Below are 20,723 nucleotides of genomic sequence, written 5' to 3'. Positions count from 1 at the left end.
GCTAGCTGGGACCCAACATAGTGGGAGGATGACTTGTCGGCCTACTAAGTTGATGGGGACGGAGGGCTTTGTCAACTTAGTCAATATGAACAATTCTAGCTCTAGTTACCGTACGATGTACATCCAACGGTCACAGTGCTTCTTCAACCTCTGGTCTTCTTGCTCCAGCCCCCCAAAGCAGCGTCGGTCGTGCCGCCTGCTCCTGCCTCCCGTGGCCGGCTGTGCTGCCGCGGAGGCCTCACCGCCCCCTACTACTCCCACCGCTGGCCAGGCCCTGCGGCGACGGCAGCCTCACACCGCAGCCGAACCAGTGAACCCTCATACTCCTCTATGCGTGGGCATGCACTGCCGCGTCTTCCCTGGCTCCGCATCGTTCCCTTCCTAGGCCTCGTCGTCGCCACCACCTTGGTGCTCTCGGCGCGGCGTGGTCAATGTGGTCAACAACCGACTTCCAACGGAAGAGTACCGTGCGTGGAGAGGCTGACAGCTGGGTCCACGGCCGTAGCAAGGAAGTGCCTCCTTATTACGTGGAACATAATGATTCCTCCACCTGACAGTAGGGACCCACCGGAAGGGCCACCGTATTTCACGAAAAAAATGTTTCCCCCTTGGCTACTGGAACCCACCATCTACATATTCACACGCAAGGAAGTGCGTTCATATTACGGGCAAAAAAATGATTCGCCCCCTCACTGCTGGGACCCACCAGCTACATCTTCACACGCAAGGAAGTGCCTGACAGTCGGGACCCACCTGGTCGAAGCGTACGTAGCGTTGTCATTCTGGTTGCGAATGTGTACGTACATACTGGTCGATGTAGAGGCGCGCATGTGTCGTGGTAGAGGCACGCACGTAGCATGTACATGTACGTACAACGGCCAGGGTGCAAGAAATAAAATATGACCACGTACGTACATACGTGCGGGGTCTCGAACGCCCACTCACGCATACGTACGACCAGGGCTCATGTACATGGCTGGGTTGGAACGGAGAAACTGTGCCGGCATCGTGTTCATGGGGAGGCAACGGAATGCGTCGTGTTCATCGCGAGGCAACGGAACACGTGTTGTTCATCAGGAGCCAGCCGGCTTGGACGGACCAGCCGATGGAAGCGAGGCCTAGCATATCGCAGAACGAAGGAAACGGCCTTGTGTTCGACCGGCCACGGTCAAAACGGGATTCTGTTCATCGGGAGGGGTTTGGCGTATCGTAAAATGGAGGAAACGGACCTCCTACGGTCAAAAAGGGGTCCTGTTGATCGGGAGGGGTATGGCGTACCGCAAAACGGAGGAAACAGACTTTTGTTGGAGCGCTACTATCGAAACAGGGGTCCTGTTCATCGGGAGGTGTGTGGCGTACCGCAAAACCGGACTCCACGGGATACTATTCATTTCCACCGTCGACCTTCTCCAGCCTCCACGGGCTACTGTTCATCCACCATCGAACTCCTCTAGCCTCGACCTACAACTATTCATCCACGGGCTCTTGTTCATCCAGCCTCCACCACGCGCTCCTCCACCGGCTACTGTTCATCCAGCCCATCACAGGGTCCTGTTCATCCAGCCCTCCACGGGGTCCTGTTCATCCACTGGCTCGATCGATCGGGTTACTGTTCATCAAGCGGCAACGGGCTCTACTACCATGGGGTCCTATTCATCCAACCCCCCACCGGGAACTGTTCATCCACCCCCCCCCCCAACAATGCTCATTGTTCATCCATATGCAGCATCGATAGGCTTCAGTTAGTAGCAGTAGCGAAGAATCACTCGGGTTCAGTTAACAGCAAGGGATCGATCGATCGCTCGGGTTCAGTAACGCGTAGCCTGCAGTGCAATCGCTCGGGTTCAGTTAGAGCCCAATGCCTCGCTCGGGTTCAGTTAGATCCTAACGCCTCGCACACACGCGCGTACGTACCAGTGAAACGCGCATCGCTTGGCCCTCGACCGCCCACCGTAATCGGGAACTCCCCGATATTTTCCTCGCCCTCGCTTCTACCATGGTTTTTTCCATAATGGACGGCCCAAAGAATGTCATGCAGCTGCGTCTCCGGCCCGCCCAAGATGAAAATCCCATTTTCTATCATGATTTTTTGTCATAGAAGTAGGACCCCACCACATCTATGACGATACCGGGTTTTGTCACAATTATCGTCATAGAAGTGTCATAAGTATGACAGAAAAAATTTTGTTCGGCCCAAAATGTCACGAAAGTGTCTTTTTTGTAGTGTGAAGTCATTGCATTTTTGCTTAGTAGGTTGTGCACAAGTTTCGTATCCGCCTATTGTGCAATCATGCTAGCGTCTCTCTAGAGTTGTGCAACAAGAGCATTTTCATGGATTCCACATTTTGGCTCACTCCTTAGTTGCACGACCCCATTTATCTATTGGCGTGTGTGTTTTCGTATACCACTTTTTGCTATTGGTCTACTTCTTACATTTGCAAATTTGCGTATCTTTTCCAACTTTATTGAGTCTCACTAACAATTGCATCAAATTTTGTGCTACCATCCTAACCAAGCTCCACCATAAGCTTTTACTTGTGTAGGTGTGAGAACCGACAAGAATTGGTACCAATTGTGCTATTCCCTTGTTACACATTTGAGGGATCATCGATCCATCTTCAACATTGGTAAAGGTATATTTGGTATAAGTTCTTCTCTTTCTCCCACTCACATATTTTCTTGGAATGATGGATAGGCCAAGTTCTTCTACCAACCCACTCTTCATCGAGCAAGATGACAACATGACCTCCTTCATCACCAAGAGCCACATCTTCAGCGCACAAAGAGCTTTGCACCGAGAGCAACAGGCTCTGGGTAACCGCATCGACAACCTCACCACCGACTTAAGACAATCCGAGCAACGTACAGGAGACTACTTCGACACATGCATGGCCTCTCTAACGTATTCGAGCCATGTTGTTCAACCGCTCTTCTACCTCGTCATCCTACTAAAGACGGAGCCGCTCGAGTCGACACTCCGACGACACCATCTCCGTCTCAAGTACACCGACATCGAACACTCTTCGACGAGCCGTGCACCAAGATCGGCAAGCAAACCGCAATCCTCTACACCACACTGATCATCAAGAGTAACGCGCGCAAGAACATCGACATCGCCAAAATCAAGGCTCAAATACCTTGAGTATCATGACCATCTCTTCTGGAATCAGCCGGTGACATGGTTCTTGGTATTAGTTCACCTTCTCGAATCCTTGGCACCAACTGTACAGTGGCAAATCAGTCAAAGCAAAGATTGGGGAACTCTGTAACTGGTTACACTGCATGTCAGTGCCAAATAGCACTAAACTATTGATTTGGTAAAACTTCATTGTTGCACAATAGTGGCTTAGATGTCAGAACCAAATTAGAATGCCCCATTACTGACGAACAGTATAGTAGAACACAACTTCTGGTATTGTAATGGGAGAGAGTTATTACTCCCTCTGTTCCAAAATAGATGACTCAACCTTGTACTAACTTTATACTAAAGTTAGTACAAGGTTGAGTCATCTATTTTGGAACGGAGGAAGTACATGTTATCTCATGATTCACCTCCCCTTTGGTCCCGGTGACATGGATGACCTCCATCCACGCGATGGCCTCCTCCAGCTCGAGAATCTAACCAAATTCACGCGTATCAGACAACACATTCCCTCATCGCGATTCAGGCGGAGCATGAGGAGGAGGGGACGAACCTGGATGTAGCGGTCCATGAGGTCCCACTGGTTGCGTGGGTTGCTGGTGTGTGCCCACACATTCTGCGTGAGAGAGGAGAGTTGCCCCAGAACCTCGTCGTACTCCCCCTCCATCGCGCCACCTACATCCCAATCCCCAACCCGCCGCACGCATCAGCCATCAGTACGGTACCCAACCCAATAGGAACCTGTAGGGTCGCGCTCCTCTCACCTGCGTGCGCGGCGGCGGTTGAGGACTCCAAGCTGAGCGGCTCAGATGGCTCACGCAATAGCTCCCCCATGGCGAAGGGGTCTCCCGCGGCGACCTGCGGCGGAAGGCACGACGGGCGGCTCCGGTGATAGCTTGGGCGTCGGAGGGCGCGACGGGTGGCTCCGGCGGCATCTCCCGCGGCAAAGGGCGCGACGACAGACGGGAGGCTGCGGGAAGAACGACGCATGAGGAGGATCGAGGGAATAGCGATCGATGCGGATATGCGGGAGGCTACGTGGGCGAGAGGTCGTGCGGGTGTGCGGTTTTTTGTCGAACGGCATGGCAGAGTTAGCGATCGATGTGCCTTAATGCGTGGTTTTTTGCATTAAACACGGAAGGATTTAGGACCATTAGATCTCGTTGATGGATGGGTCTGATTGTTTGGTTCTCCGCACTCTCTTTCTTTTATAAGGGCAGTAGATAGATAGTAGATAAGATATTAATTGTACGAGAATGCTAAAATCCTACCGACTGTCAGTTTGCGTCAGATCCGCACGACGCCAGAGTGGTCGGATTTCGATCGCACAGCGGATTTCATCATCGACCAGCCCGCAAAAATACATACCTCTGGTAGGATTCGAACCGTGGGCGCTTCGAACGACTACATGGTCAACGACCAACCCGCTAATACTTCGTTGCTGCAAGTTTTGAACCAAGTGTACTATTTGACCAGCTATACTAAATGCGAGAGATAAAGGAAAGAAAAAGTGGATGCTACGGGAGGCTACGTGGGCGAGAGGTCGTGCGGGTGTGCGGTTTTTTGTTGAACGGCATGGCAGAGTTAGCGATCGATGTGCCTTAATGCGTGGTTTTTTGCATTAAACACGGAAGGATTTAGGACCATTAGATCTCGTTGATGGATGGGTCTGATTGTTTGGTTCTCCGCACTCTCTTTCTTTTATAAGGGCAGTAGATAGATAGTAGATAAGATATTAATTGTACGAGAATGCTAAAATCCTATCGACTGTCAGTTTGCGTCAGATCCGCACGACGCCAGAGTGGTCGGATTTCGATCGCACGGCGGATTTCATCATCGACCAGCCCGCAAAAATACATACCTCTGGTAGGATTCGAACCGCGGGTGCTTCGAACGACTACATGGTCAACGACCAGCCCGCTAATACTTCGTTGCTGCAAGTTTTGAACCAAGTGTACTATTTGACCAGCTATACTAAATGCGAGAGATAAAGGAAAGAAAAAGTGGATGCTACGGGAGGCTACGTGGGCGAGAGGTCGTGCGGGTGTGCGGTTTTTTGTCGAACGGCATGGTAGAGTTAGCGATCGATGTGCCTTAATGCGTGGTTTTTTGCATTAAACACGGAAGGATTTAGGACCATTAGATCTCGTTGATGGATGGGTCTGATTGTTTGGTTCTCCGCACTCTCTTTCTTTTATAAGGGCAGTAGATAGATAGTAGATAAGATATTAATTGTACGAGAATGCTAAAATCCTACCGACTGTCAGTTTGCGTCAGATCCGCACGACGCCAGAGTGGTCGGATTTCGATCGCACGGCGGATTTCATCATCGACCAGCCCGCAAAAATACATACCTCTGGTAGGATTCGAACCGTGGGCGCTTCGAACGACTACATGGTCAACGACCAGCCCGCTAATACTTCGTTGCTGCAAGTTTTGAACCAAGTGTACTATTTGACCAGCTATACTAAATGCGAGAGATAAAGGAAAGAAAAAGTGGATGCTACGGGAGGCTACGTGGGCGAGAGGTCGTGCGGGTGTGCGGTTTTTTGTCGAACGGCATGGCAGAGTTAGCGATCGATGTGCCTTAATGCGTGGTTTTTTGCATTAAACGCGGAAGGATTTAGGACCATTAGATCTCGTTGATGGATGGGTCTGATTGTTTGGTTCTCCGCACTCTCTTTCTTTTATAAGGGCAGTAGATAGATAGCAGATAAGATATTAATTGTACGAGAATGCTAAAATCCTACCGACTGTCAGTTTGCGTCAGATCCGCACGACGCCAGAGTGGTCGGATTTCGATCGCACGGCGGATTTCATCATCGACCAGCCCGCAAAAATACATACCTCTGGTAGGATTCGAACCGTGGGCGCTTCGAACGACTACATGGTCAACGACCAGCCCGCTAATACTTCGTTGCTGCAAGTTTTGAACCAAGTGTACTATTTGACCAGCTATACTAAATGCGAGAGATAAAGGAAAGAAAAAGTGGATGCTACGGGAGGCTACGTGGGCGAGAGGTCGTGCGGGTGTGCGGTTTTTTGTCGAACGGCATGGCAGAGTTAGCGATCGATGTGCCTTAATGCGTGGTTTTTTGCATTAAACACGGAAGGATTTAGGACCATTAGATCTCGTTGATGGATGGGTCTGATTGTTTGGTTCTCCGCACTCTCTTTCTTTTATAAGGGCAGTAGATAGATAGTAGATAAGATATTAATTGTACGAGAATGCTAAAATCCTACCGACTGTCAGTTTGCGTCAGATCCGCACGACGCCAGAGTGGTCGGATTTCGATCGCACGGCGGATTTCATCATCGACCAGCCCGCAAAAATACATACCTCTGGTAGGATTCGAACCATGGGCGCTTCGAACGACTACATGGTCAACGACCAGCCCATTAATACTTCGTTGCTGCAAGTTTTGAACCAAGTGTACTATTTGACCAGCTATACTAAATGCGAGAGATAAAGGAAAGAAAAAGTGAATGCTAGTGGGATTTGAGCCTGCGATTTACTAGATGACTTACTAGGATCTCAACCAGGCTGACTAAATTCCTTTGGTGACTGGTTGTAGGTAACTTACTTCTTGTATATCATTTTTAATACGAAATTAAATTGAGGAAAACATCAGACTAGTTGTTTTATTGACCCGTCTGGTTTTAAAATAGCTATACGACATCAGACTAGTTGTTTTATTGACGGTATGGAAAATAGCTTTTCCGCTTTCTTTTCTTTTGTTGAGCTTCTCTAGTCTATCATTACGTACATATTACTTGCGAAAATAGGCATATATACAAACAATTTTATTGGTAATTTGTCCCAAGAAAAATCAAGTTGTTGAAAATATGCTCAGGTAACTTCTATGTAAATATCACGGTATTTTTATGCACCGGGATCCTGTTAATTTACGTGGAAATACTACGGTAACTTTGACCCAGAAAAAAAAGTTGTTTTGCAACATACACTATTAACTTCTATGAAAATAATACGATAATTTATAAATCGTAGACCTAATAGTTTACGTACAAACATAATGATTGCTTCAATCCTGGAAAAATGGTAGAAACAATATATCCGGCAACTTATGTGTAAATAACATAGAATGTCATGCAGTCCCATGAGTCTCACCTCATCGAACGAAAAGGCGGCTAGGATTTCTACCTCCCGTTGGCAGCACCGTCGATCTACCACGTCTCCGGTGGCCTTATCGCCATGGGTGCGCGGTGGATCCCGGCGCTTGTCGGCGGGAGGGCTCTGTTTTTTGGTGCTTTAGGCCTCCTTTGGTTTGGAGGAATTTCATAGGAATTCTAGAGGATAGGATTTTTATAGGAGTTTTTTCTTTAGAGCCTTTTGGTTCATAGGAATGGATTCCTATTCCTGCATAGGATTGGTTCCTATCCTCCATATTTCATAGAAAAATAAAAATGAGCATAGATTCAATGGAAAAATTCCTTTGGTGTCAATCAAATGACATCTTGTTTCCTATTCCTACTCATAGGATTTGAGATATATGTCATCTCATTTCCTACAAGATTCCTATTCCTACGATAATCCTATCCTATGAATCAAAAGAGGCCTAAGTTTTGTTAAGGTTTGTGTCCAGCTCAGTAAGACAAGACGGCGGTAGCTTCTTGAAGTTATCGGGCTAGATGTACTATAGTTATCAACATGGTTATTTTGAAATTATCGGGCTAGATGTACTATAGTTACCAGCATGATTATTTTGTAGTTATCGGGCTAGATGTACTATAGTTACCAATATGGTTACTATGCAGTTATCGGGCCAGATGTACTATAGTTATCAACATGGTTCATTTTTGTAGTTATCTGGTTGCATGTGGTATAATACACGCATGGTAGCTTATGCAAATTAACATGATAATTTACACATCACAGACCTGATAACTCATGCACAATCACCATGATAACTTTGACCCGAGAGAAAAAAATGTTGAAGACACCCCCCTCCCCCCCAATACCTTCTGCATAAATAGCATGATAATTTACACATCACAGATCTGTTAACTCACGCACAAACACCGTGATAACTTTGACCCGGGAGAAAAAGTTGTTGAAGACATCCCCGATAGCTTCAGCATAAATAGCATGATAATTTAGACACCACAAACCCGATAATTCATGCGCAAACACCATGATAACTTTACCGGGGGTGGGGGAGGTGTTAACTTACATATAAATACCACGGTAAGTTTGATCCTGGGGTGGTTGGAGGGGAGGAAGTTGTTTGAAAACATACCCCCCCCCCCTCCCGATAACTCATGTTGTTGAAAATGTACCACAGTAACTCATCTGTAAGTAGCATGATACTAGACAATCTTCATACCTGATAACTTACTTAGCCCAACTGTAACTATTGGCATGAGAAAAAGTTGTCAGAATATATCAACATGGGATCTAGTTTCGAAGGTTTCGTCGTAGGGAAAGATTTTTCGGTTGGACCCATGGTTGATCTATTAAACATTTTGAAGTTTCAAAATAAGGAAACTGTAGGATGCCATCAAAACATTTTCTCTCTAATGCATGGATGCATGTGCATGTGAAGATAAGGTTGGAGGAACCATTTTTATGTCTTGGTAGTTTCTGTGTAATCAACATGATAACTTATGCTCAATTGACGTGATAACTTGTGTAGCACACGTGGTAACTTTTTACCTGAAAAAAAAGTCGTCGGAACATGCCAACATGAGATCTAGTTTTGAAGGTCTCATCGTGACGAATCTTTTATGTGAAAACAGTTTTTTAATCGAAGCGATGGTTTGAGCTACAAAACATTTTAAAGTTTCAAAATAAAAAGAATTTTTTACTGACATCATGAAATTTATTAGTACTCCCTCCGTTCCTAAATACTTGTCTTTCTAGGCATTTCAACAAGTGACTACATACGGAGCAAAATGAGTGAATCTACACTCTAAAATATGTCTACATATATCCGTATGTAGTAGTTATTTGAAATGTTTAGAAAGACAATATTTAGGAACGGAGGGAGTAGTTTGCATGCATGTGACAAACTTTTAATAGGTGCGGGGCTGCATGCGTGTTTGATAAACAATGTGTGATTAGTTGGGTTATGATCGTCGGGATATATTGCTTAAGTTCAGACTAGTCCGAAGTTAGTCCACTCCTTAATTGTATTGCGCGTTAGTATTAGACAAGATACAAATTGCATGTTGACATTAATATTAGGCATGATATTAAAAAGCGGAAGTGCTAAATACCAGCGCGACATAGACCGGATAGATGCAGTTCAACGGGTGAGATTTGTTGGATCTCAAGAACTCTCATATATTGATATAGATATATAGAGAGAGGTAGAGTACTTGTTGGGTTTGTTACCGTAGACAGAGAACAAATGGGCACCCGTTGACACTGTCCAGAATGCCAAATAAGTGGTCAATAGGTTCATATGCTTATAGATCAGGGACCGAGAAAGACGCCACACACACAGGCGAGAGGCCCCTGTCTCAAATAAGATTGTGGCCATGGTTTTGTAAACTATGATTGGCAGCCCAAAAATTGTTGCAACTTTTTTTTTCTGTCCTCCTGCTGCTGATGATGTCCAGCATCTTGCAGATGCCCACTAGAAAGAAAGAAAGAACACCCCCATGTTATTTTTTGGCTACTTTGCCATGCACAAAAGGAGAACCTTATCTACACTCCACCAACTCATCAGATGATGAGTGAGCTGATCTAGCACTAGAAGCAAGTCGTTTGGTCATCAAACTTTTCATCATGGTTTGCAACAGGACAGAAGGGAAAGATGACACGGGAGAAGGGGGGAGCAGCAGCAGATTGGTAAAAGCTGTAAAGCTTTGCACTTTGCATCAGTACATGCGAATTTGAGGATCACATGGTCCATCCAAATCCAAGGGCAACGGTATTTTAATTTCCCCCTCACAAATCACCTAGAGAAAGATAGTTTCAAATTACCAAAATAAGAACAAAATACTCGAGAACTCCCAAATCTCTCAGATCAGCCAGGAGCCCATGGAACGGTGGATTCTACATGTAATAGTAAGGCTGCAGTTTCTCAAGAACTGGTGTTTTTTGCTCATCGTCACATGGACTTGTACAGAAAAGTTTTCCTTTTTCTCACCATCAAGGGTTGAGGAAAAGCACTTTGCGGCAAAGAAGAAGAAGCACAGCAAGAAATTAAGCAAGGAAGAACTAGCCTAGTACTAGTAAGTAGGAGTAGCAAACATCTCATCAGTAACTCACATCCTTTCTCGCTAGCTGCTACACAGCATCCATGGCGATGCCAAGAAACGGCAGGCACCATCCGGTCGGGCCAAGCTAGCCGGGTCGGACGCGCTTCTGTCCGGCGGCGGCGGCGGCGCGGCCGGCGGCATCGGAGGAGCGCAGCGTGCCCGAAGAGTCGCCCTCCGAGGAGCCGCCGTCCATGGCGGCACCACGGTGCGCGAAGGAGGCGGAGAGGTCGGCGTAGAGGCCGACGACGCGGCGGATGTTGTTGTTGAGCTCCCGAATGAGTCCGACGTTGCGGGTGAGGCTGTCCGGCGCCCGGGACTCGTGGTTCTGGTTGATCTCGGAGATGAGCATCCGGTTCTGGTCCAGGATGCTCTGCACCTGCACGAAGCTCTTGTGGAACGTCTGGATCAGCTTCCCGTCCACCACCTGGTGGTGCCCCCCTCCGCCGCCGCCGCCTCCATTGCCCATCCCCGAGAAGCTCTCGCCTTCCATCCCTTTTCCCCTCTCCAAACTCTTGTTGATTCTCCTTCACCAGAGCTAGCTAGAGTCTCGCCTGAAATTGACCCATAAATTACAAAATTAGTTGGCTAAACTTTGCATTTATGTGGGGATCGGGCAGTACTGGAAACAAATAAAGACCCATCAAGAACATCTAGCACAAAGAATAAATGTGCGGGTATTGTACAAGGCAATACTAGCACGCAATCGAGGCAGCGGGTTAAAAAAAATCTGCATGTGAAACCCATTGTGAAGATGAAACCCAAGACAATAAATCACCTCTCTGAATTTCCTCTTAGAAAATAACCAAGCATCAGGGGAGCCGGCCGGCTGGCTCTATCAACTAGAATGGCCGCAAGTAGGTACTACCATTGTGCGCATGGGATTCAAGAAGTTGAAATACGAGCGGAGGGGGGAGTGAGAAAAGCAACATAAAAAGAAGGGAAAGATTGTATAGGACTCACCAAAACAAATGTTATCCCGCAGAAACCTTTGCAATTAAGATGAGAAAAGGTGGGAGGAAACCCAGGATGATAGAGAGGGGATGGAATCTATCGGGAAGTGTTTGGGGAGAGAGGAAGGGCCTGAGGTGAAATCATGGCCATCTCCATGTCCTTGCCCACCTTTTTATTCCTCTCTCTCTGTCCCTCTTTCTTCTCCCAGAAACCACACACAAGGAAAGAGAGAGAGAGAGGAAGAGATGGGAGGACAAGCAAGCCTTTCCTAATGACCAAAAGCTGGCCCCAATCGCATAAATATATGAGAGGGGGCTGCCTATTGCTTGGCCCCTTCCGCCTGTGTTGCTTTCTGCCCACATTTGCATGCACCGAAACAAGATACTAATCAACCCATAATCCAATCTTTGCCAGGAGGGGCCCTCCCTCCCGTGGGCAGAACAATGCCAGGAGTGGGAACTGAAAGCAGCAGCACCGAACGATAAAGAAGAGCAAGCTGGATTTTATTGCCCCAAGCAAGGCAACAAATTCCCTCAAGAACTACCAAGCAGCCAAAACAGAGATTGCAATCCCCGATGAGACGAGAAGTCCCAGGATGCAGCGGTGCCAGCCAGGAATGGGAACCAAACAGAGAAATTCCAAGAGGAACAACCAAGAAGGATGCGGTTCAGTAAGAGCAACTTCAACGGGCCGACCTAAACGAACGGCGATTTCGTCCGCATTTTGTCCATTTAGGTCGGCCGCCCGTCCAACGTCCGCCCTATTTTAGATTTAGGTCGACAGCGCGTCCAACGCGCCGATCCATATGTGACGGTATGGTCGGCTGACCGCCAATATTACATTGATTTGCATTCAAATATATTGTCAAAAAACATAGTTGTAACATTCTAAATTTTCAATTTGAAATATTATACACTAGATCATCATTGCATATCATATTTTATTGTATTTTGGTTGATCCAGAAATTTCACGCAACTCAAGGACCCTCGGAGAGAGTTGGGGATTTCCTTATTTTCATATTTGAGTTTTTCTCAAATTTTGAAAATAGAATCATTTGATTTTATTTATTTTATCTTCAATTATTTCTATCATAAAAATATGAGAGGGGGAATAAAATGACTTTCTCAAAATAAAGAAATATTAATGATTTAATAATAAAATCAAATAAGATTTTATTTTGGTTTTATTTACTATTTTATTTAAATTCAGGAAAAATGCGCGTTTTTCAAAATTGCATTTAGACCCCAAATAAATGTTCATCCTGTGCGGCTTGATTTTAGAATCCGGGGAAAATTTATTTCGGTATTTTTGGAGTCCGTTTAGTATTCCTTTTGTTTTTTTCTAAGCGTAATCATTTAAGAAAAACGCGAACCGACTACGGGCCGTATCCGGCCCGGACTCCTCCAGGGGGAGGCTTTATATAGCAAGCGCCCGAGCCGCCTCCAGCCCAAGCCGCCGCGCCCCGCAAACCCTAGCCGCCCGCGCCTCGCAGCCGCCGCCGGAGCTCGCCGCCGACGAGGTCGAAACCGCTGCCGCCCGCCGGTTTTTTTAGAAAACCGTTGGTTTTCACCGGTTTTTTTCGGTTTTTTTTAGATTTCGTTTTTTAGATAGATCGGTTTTTTTCTCGGTTTAGTTAATTAGCGAGCGTTCGTTCATTTAACGAACGCATTCATTGTTTAGATCCAGATAACGAGCGTTCGTTCGTTAATTTGTTCGTCGTTTTTCTTTTTCTCGGATTAAATCCGTGATTTTTCTGATCGTGATTTCTGATCCGATTTTTGTTTTAGTATAACTTTTCGCTCGTTTATCGGAATCAGGCGATTCAAGCGCCTGGAGTTTCGTCTCGAAACCCTTTTTCCGTTTAACCAACTGAAACAAGTTTTTGCCTCTGTAAAATATGACTTAGATCCAAAATAGTAAACGAAGTTTGTTTCTTTTGCCGTTTGTCTTTTGTTGCTTCGTTCGATTTGATTCTTTTTGCCAACCAGAGTTCTTAAGTTGAACTTTCTGGTTAGATCTCTTATTTGAGTTTTATCTGTGCATTAGTTGAGTACTTATTGTATGCTTGTTTGTTTGCGATAGAGTACCCGGAGTGCGCCGCTTGCTACTTCGAATCACTAGGTTTCGCGGATCATCAACAAGGCAAGTAACACTTTGATCATACTTCCTACTACCCAGTTTTTATTGCATTAGATCAACCCTCACACATTGCATGACTAGGATCTAATTAAATTGTGGGTTGAGGAAGTAGATGAGGTAGCACCTATTATCTGTTTTATATTCAAACATTTGGGAGTTACTTCTACGTTTGCTTATTATGCCATCCTATGCCAGTAGACGTGGATTGGGTGAGTGAATCCATGACATATGTGAGTTTGTTAAATTAATGGTTTATCTAAGGTGGCAACTTAAATACACATCTGGGTGGATTGAGGCACCTGGGTATTCCAGCGATTTCCTGTTTTTCTTTTGGACTGCCACCCAGGTTCAAAGGGATCATGAGATTATTCATACTAGAAACTTCTGTGTGCAGCCACAAGCTACTATGGGCTCTAGCATAGTTGACTAGGTCGTGTGAACTCTTACAGTGGTAGACTAGCAGATGTAGGGGATGTAGGTTGGTACGGTCTACCCATTCATAAGGTGCAAGCGCTTCTCAAAGACTATGTCTCGGTCATCCGTTTCTCAAACATCATGTAGTGTGAGAATCCCAACGGAGGAGATCGAGTCTTGTGGGGAAAAGTGCGCAAACCTCTGCAGAGTGTATAAACTAATCATGGTTAGCCGTGTCCCCGGTTATGGACATCTCGAGTATCTAGTACTTGGATTATCATGTGAATCTCATCATGTTACTTTAATTAATTTTGTTGGGTTTTAACGATGTTACTTAATTGGGATTGAGAATGTTGTCAACCATTCTCAATGTTTAACAACCACCATGATAGTTAATTAAAATTTATTCCTTTGCAGTAGGGAAAAATTGGCTTTACGCAAAACTGTAACCATAGAGCTTTCCACCAGCCAAATATGCATATAGTATAGTTTTATCCTTTCATTGCTCTCTATGTGTTACATTGCCAGCATATTCCATGTGCTGACCCGTTTCGGGCTGCAATGTTCATGTTGCAGACTTTTCAGACGACGAGTAAGGTGCTTTTAGGTCGTGGTTCTATACTCAGTGATGCCGTTGGAGTTGATGGACTCACTTATCTTCCAAGCCTTCCGCTGTTATCGTTATTAGATGGCCTTAAGCCATATTTATTGTAATAAGTTCTCTTTTGAGACACTCGATGTAATAAGTGTGTGATTGCTACTCTGTTATAAATCCTTCAAGTATTGTGTGGTGTCAGCATTACTGATCCAGGGATGACACCGGAGCACAGAGATTGGACCGTTTGAGGTCTGGTCGCTACAAGATGGTATCAGATCGCACACTGACTGTAGGACACGACCACTAAGCTAAAGCCCTAGATCACTATTCACTCTTCTCATTCTGACTCCTCATATTTTCTACTCTTTTAGGATGGCGGATGCAAGGAACAAGTTCACGCAACCGGATGAAGATACACCCTTTGGACGTCACTTGAAGGAAGTCACTAGATATCTGATCATAGGAGTACCAAGCTTCACCGGAACCTACAACGCCACTTTACCTGAAGAGGAGTGCTGGATGATTCAAGTTCAAGTTCCAGGAAGGACGTTCATGCCAGTCACCGAGCCCATAGAGTTTTCCTTTGATGCACCAACCTGGAGTCTAGGAAAGAGCATGGCAGCCCACATCGCCATGGGATGCATTAGAGAAGTTTACCGCAATGATCTCAAGGATACTATCTACCATATTTGTGGGTGCCGAGATGATCACTGGGAGATGATCAGCACCAAGAAGGATAGATCAATTGCACCTTTTATCCAGGAGTTAAACCAGCACATTCGATGTTAGGAAAATCAGATGTGCACAGACATGATAGATCTGAAGAAGGCAAGAATGAGAATCAAGGAACTGGAGGAAGAACTCAAGGCTACACATGAAGATTATGAAGAGGAAATCGAAGTACTAGTGGACAAGAATGCCTACCTAACAATGAAGATCGGAATATTTATGGGAGGCCCTACACCAGTAGAAGAACACGAAGAACCCAAGGAGATTCGCCCGGAAGACTACATCATCATCGACGACACCGACTCGGATCCAGATGATAGCGATGATGACTATATTGATGAAGCTGGAGCATATATCATGGAGTCTGCAACCGAAGAATATTTCTAGTAGACCACCCCAATAGTAGTAGTAGTCCACCATGTAAATATAGTAGTCCGAGCACTTTTGCGATAGTTAGATCGATTGTATGCCCTTGTTTGATTGAATGAAGTGAATTGTTTGCTTTTGCCTCATGTGCATATGGGTAGTGTTTTCTCTCTAGACCCCTCTCTATTCTTAAATCTCATCTTTTCTAAACCCTCAGATGCCTCCGAGACGTGACCCCGGATTTACCTTCCCACCGGAGCTCACTCAGTTGATCCAGCAGCAGCACACATTGATGCAGTTACTAGTCCAGAATCAGAATCAGGGGAACAACAACAACAACCCACCACCACCACCACCTGTTGACCACTTAGCCCGTTTTCTTAGGCTGAATCCGCCGGTGTTTTCCAGTAGCACCGAGCCGATAGTAGCAGATGATTGGCTCCGCAAGACAGCAAGGGAGTTGACCACGGCAGGATGCACAGATGCGTAAAAGGTGAAGTTTTCCGCATATCAGCTTGACGGACCCGCAGCATCATGGTGGGAGAATTTCATAGCCACTTTCCCTATCGACACTGTCACATGGGATCAGTTTCAGCATGCTTTCCATACTGCCCATGTTTCAGCAGGAGCTATGCCATGAAGAAGCGTGAGTTTCGCAACTTGCGCCAAGGAGGACGGACAGTTGGCCAGTATGTGGAGGACTTTAGTAAGCTAGCATGTTATGCCCCAGATGACGTTGCTACGGATGCAGCTAAGCAGGAGAAGTTTCTGGAAGGACTGAATGATGAGTTGAGCATGCAGTTGATGGTAGCAACCTTCAACAACTACCAGGAGTTGGTAGATCGTGCTCTTATGATTGAAGGGAAGCAACAGCAGATTAAGAATCACAAGAGGAAGTATGGACAAGGGAAGTACAACTCAGGAGCTCAGCAGAAGCCACGTTTTACCCCTAGACCGGAGGACATTTTCAGCATACCCATGGAGGAGGTAGCTCGCACAATCATAATGGCCCCAAGAATGGTAATGGGAATGGAGGAAGCAACGGCCAGAACCATACCAACCCATCAACCCCAGCCAAGAGAGACCTGAGCCAAGTCACTTGCTTTAAGTGCCAGAAGACCGGACATTATGCCAATGAATGTCCTGAAGCCCAGAATGGAAATTGCAATGGAAGCTCTGGGAAGAAGCCGAACCCTTTCAACAGGGGACAGGTGAACCACGTTAACGTGGAGGAGGTTGAAGAGCAGCCCGATGCAGTAATCGGTAAGTTTTTGGTTAAGTCATTTACTGCACTCGTTCTTTTTGATACTGGTGCATCACATTCATACATCTCAAGGGGATTTGTGGATAAGTATGAATTACCAACCCAAGCCCTTAGGTCACCCATGTTAGTAACCTCACCTGGAGCAGAATATATGGCTAGTCTATGGTGTGATCGGTTACCATTGAGGATTGGTAACTACGTATTTCCCTCAGACCTAATAGTATTGGAATCTCAAGGATTGGATGTGATATTAGGCATGGATTGGTTATCGAAGTATGAAGGGAATATTGAATGAGCCAGTAAGACAATTTTGCTTACAACGCCAGAAGGAAGAAGGATCAAGTATGTATCCCGGCATGTGCCTAAAAGGACTCAAGTAAATTCCCTAACAGGAGTTGTGCAGGAGGAAGTACTAGTAGTGAAGGATTTCCCTGATGTATTTCTAGAGGAGTTGCCAGGCATGCCACCGGATAGAGATATTGAGTTTTTGATTGAGTTTTTGCCAGGCACAGGGCCAATATCTAAGAGACCATACATGATGCCCACAAAGGATTTGGAGGAGATTAAGAAGCATATTAAGGAGTTATCGGATAAAGGATATATTCGCCCAAGTTCTTCACCTTGGGGATCACCGATACTTCTAGTGGAGAAGAAGGATGGATCGTTAAGGATGGTTGTTTATTATAGAGGATTGAATGAAGTAACCATCAAGAACAAGTACCCACTACCGATGATCAATGATCTGTTTGATCGATTGCAAGGAGCTAAGGTATTTTCCAAGATCGATCTGCGATCAGGGTACCATCAGTTGAAGATTCGAGAACAGGATATACCTAAGACGGCTTTTACCACCAAGTATGGGCTGTACGAGTATACCGTTATGTCATTTGGTCTGACTAACGCACCTGCATATTTTATGAACATGATGAACATAGTGTTTACGGAGTTTTTGGATAAGTTCGTCGTAGTGTTCATTGATGATATCCTGGTTTACTCAAAGAATGAAGAGGAGCATAAGGAGCATTTGCGTTTGGTGCTTGGTAAACTCAGAGAACATTAGTTATATGCCAAGTTTAGCAAATATGAATTTTGGTTGAAGGAAGTTGGATTTCTCGGACACGTTATATCCGGAGAAGGTATAGCAGTGGATCCCACCAAGGTTGACACTGTGACAAATTGGGAAGCGCCAACAACAGTTGGAGAGATCCGGAGTTTTCTTGGACTCGCAGGATACGACCAGAGATTTATTGAAAATTTCTCAAAGATTGCGAAGCCTATGACGGAGTTGTTGAAGAAGGATACCAAGTTCAAATGGACTGAAGAGTGTGAGGCCAGTTTCCAGGAGTTGAAGAAACGTCTGGTTACATCACCAGTGTTGATTTTGCCAGATCAGACCAAGGATTATGAGGTGTATTGCGATGCTTCACATCGAGGACAGCAGTGCTTATGCAGGAAGGAAGAGTTGTTTCATATGCCTCACGACAGCTTAAGTCTCATGAGTTGAATTATGCTACGCATGATTTGGAGTTAGCAGTCGTAGTGCATGCATTGAAGACTTGGAGACATTTTCTCATTGGAAATCATTGCGAGGTGTACACGGATCACAAGAGTCTGAAGTACATTTTCACGCAGAAAGAATTAAATCTCAGGCAGAGGAGATGGTTGGAGCTCATCAAGGATTATGATATGAGATTGCATTATCACCCCGGAAAGGCTAACGTAGTAGCCGATGCGCTGAGTCGTAAAAGCCATGTCAACACCTTAATGATGGGAGATTTACCAAGAGAGTTAGCCGAGAATCTTCGTGAGCTATGTTTGGAGATAGTTCCGAGAGGCTATGTAGCAGCATTGGAGATTCAGTCTACTTTGATGGATAAAATAAGAGAAGCTCAAAGGACTGACAAGGAGTTTGCTTCTATTAAGAAGAAAATGAGCAAAGGAAAAGTTAAAGGATTTCATGAGGATGAGCACGATACCCTGTGGTTTGAAGACCGTGTTTATGTGCCCAATGATCCAGAGATCAGGAAGTTAATTCTGCAGGAAGCTTATGATTCACCATATTCGATTCACCCAGGAAATACCAAGATGTATTTGGATTTGAAGGATACTTTCTGGTGGACCAGAATGAAGAAGGATATTGCAGAGTATGTAGCTGTTTGTGATGTATGTCAGAGAGTAAAGGCAGAGCATCAGAAGCCAACGGGATTGCTACAGCCATTGCCGATACTTGAATGGAAGTGGGATAAGTTAGGTATGGATTTTATTACAGGATTGCCCAGAACTCGTTCAGGTTATGACTCGATTTGGGTTGTAGTCGATCGTTTGGCAAAGGTAGCTCATTTCATTCCAGTGAAGACTACCTATACTAGTGCCAAGTTGGCAAAGATATACATGACCAGAATCGTATGTCTGCATGGAGTTCCAAGGAGCATTGTATCAGATAGAGGAACCCAGTTTACCTCAAAATTCTGGAATCAGTTGCATGAAACCTTGGGTACCAGGTTAGAGTTCAGTACAGCTTTCCATCCGTAGACAGATGGATAGACTGAGAGAGTCAATCAGATTTTGGAGGATATGCTGAGAGCTTGTGCGCTAGATTATGGATCTAGTTGGGACGATAATTTGTCGTATGCAGAGTTCTCTTAGAACAACAGTTATCAATCCAGTTTGAAGATGTCCCCTTTCGAAGCCTTGTACGGAAGGAGGTGCAGGACCCCATTGTCGTGGGATGAAGTTGGAGACCGCCAGTTGTTTGGACCGGATCTGATTAAGGAGTCTGAACAGAAAGTGAAATTGATTCGCGATAGGCTCAAGGTAGCCCAGTCTAGGCAGAAGAGCTATGCAGATTCTAAACGCAAGGAGACAGTTCACGAAGTAGGAGTATCTTCGAGTATCTCCACTTCGAGGAGTTAAGCGCTTTGGAGTTAAAGGAAAGTTAGCGCCACGTTTTGTAGAACCATACAAGGTTTTGGAGCATATGGGAGAAGTAGCCTACAAGTTGGAATTGCCCGAAGGATTGTCAGGAGTTCACGACGTGTTCCATGTTTCACAGTTGAAGAAGTGCCACGCGGAGATGGCTGATATACCGCTGAGAGATTCAGTGCCACTGGAAGTGATTCAGTTGGCCAATGATTTGACCTACGAGGAGAAACCAGTTAAGATTCTTGAGTATGCTAGCCGAGTCACCCGTAGCAAGGTTATTAGGTTTTGCAAAATTCAGTGGAGCCACCACACGGAGGATGAAGACACCTGGGAACGAGAGGAAAAATTGCTGAAAGACCACCCTCACCTATTTTCTAGCCAACCCGAATCTCGAGGGTGAGATTCATCTTCAGGGGGGTAGGTTTGTAACATCCCAAATTTTTAATTTGGAATGTTATACACTAGATCATCATTGCATATCATATTTTATTGCATTTTGGTTGATCCAGAAATATCACGCAACTCAAGGACCCTCGGAGAGAGTTGGGGATTTCGTTATTTTCATATTTGAGTTTTCCTCAAATTTTGAAAATAGGATCATTTTATTTTATTTATTTTATCTTCAATTATTTCTATCATAAAAATATGAGAGAGGGGATAAAATGACTTTCCCAAAATAAAGAAATATTGAGGATTTAATAATAAAATCAAATAAGATTTTATTTTGGTTTTATTTGCTATTTTATTTAAATTTAGGAAAAAAGCACGTTTTTCAAAATTGCATTTAGGCCCCAAATAAATGTTCATCCTATGCGGCTTGATTTTAGAAGCCGGGGAAAATTTATTTCGGGATTTTTGGAGTCCGTTTAGTATTCCTTTTGTTTTTTTCTGAGCATAATCACTTAAAAAAACGCGAACCGACCTACGGGCCGTATCCGGCCCGGACTCCTCCGGGGGGAGGCTTTATATA

The 20,723-nt window shown here is 45.2% G+C and overlaps 1 protein-coding gene across 2 annotated transcripts; it reads right to left on the bottom strand.

Moving 5' to 3' along the window:
* Positions 1-10,170: 10,170 nt before the first annotated feature.
* LOC125551255 (protein ELF4-LIKE 4-like) lies at positions 10,171-11,616 on the bottom strand. Of its 2 annotated transcripts, none has more exons than XM_048714426.2 (2): positions 11,330-11,616; positions 10,171-10,920 (listed from the first exon to the last, which is right to left on the bottom strand). In XM_048714426.2, the coding sequence occupies exon 2, from the start codon at positions 10,857-10,859 to the stop codon at positions 10,455-10,457; it is 405 nt and encodes a 134-aa protein (XP_048570383.1). In that variant the 5' UTR covers positions 10,860-10,920; positions 11,330-11,616; the 3' UTR covers positions 10,171-10,454. The 2 variants fall into 2 exon arrangements, with proteins under 2 accessions (XP_048570383.1, XP_048570384.1); XM_048714427.2 differs by lacking the exon at positions 11,330-11,616 and adding an exon at positions 11,145-11,323.
* Between the last annotated feature and the right edge of the window lie 9,107 nt (positions 11,617-20,723).

Source organism: Triticum urartu, chromosome 4A, assembly GCF_056163025.1.
Source record: "Triticum urartu cultivar PI428250 chromosome 4A, HENAU_Tu73, whole genome shotgun sequence".
NCBI lineage: Eukaryota > Viridiplantae > Streptophyta > Magnoliopsida > Poales > Poaceae > Triticum > Triticum urartu.
The sequence above is the reverse complement of the archived record's forward strand: the minus strand, read 5'-3'. Positions and strand labels throughout refer to the sequence as shown.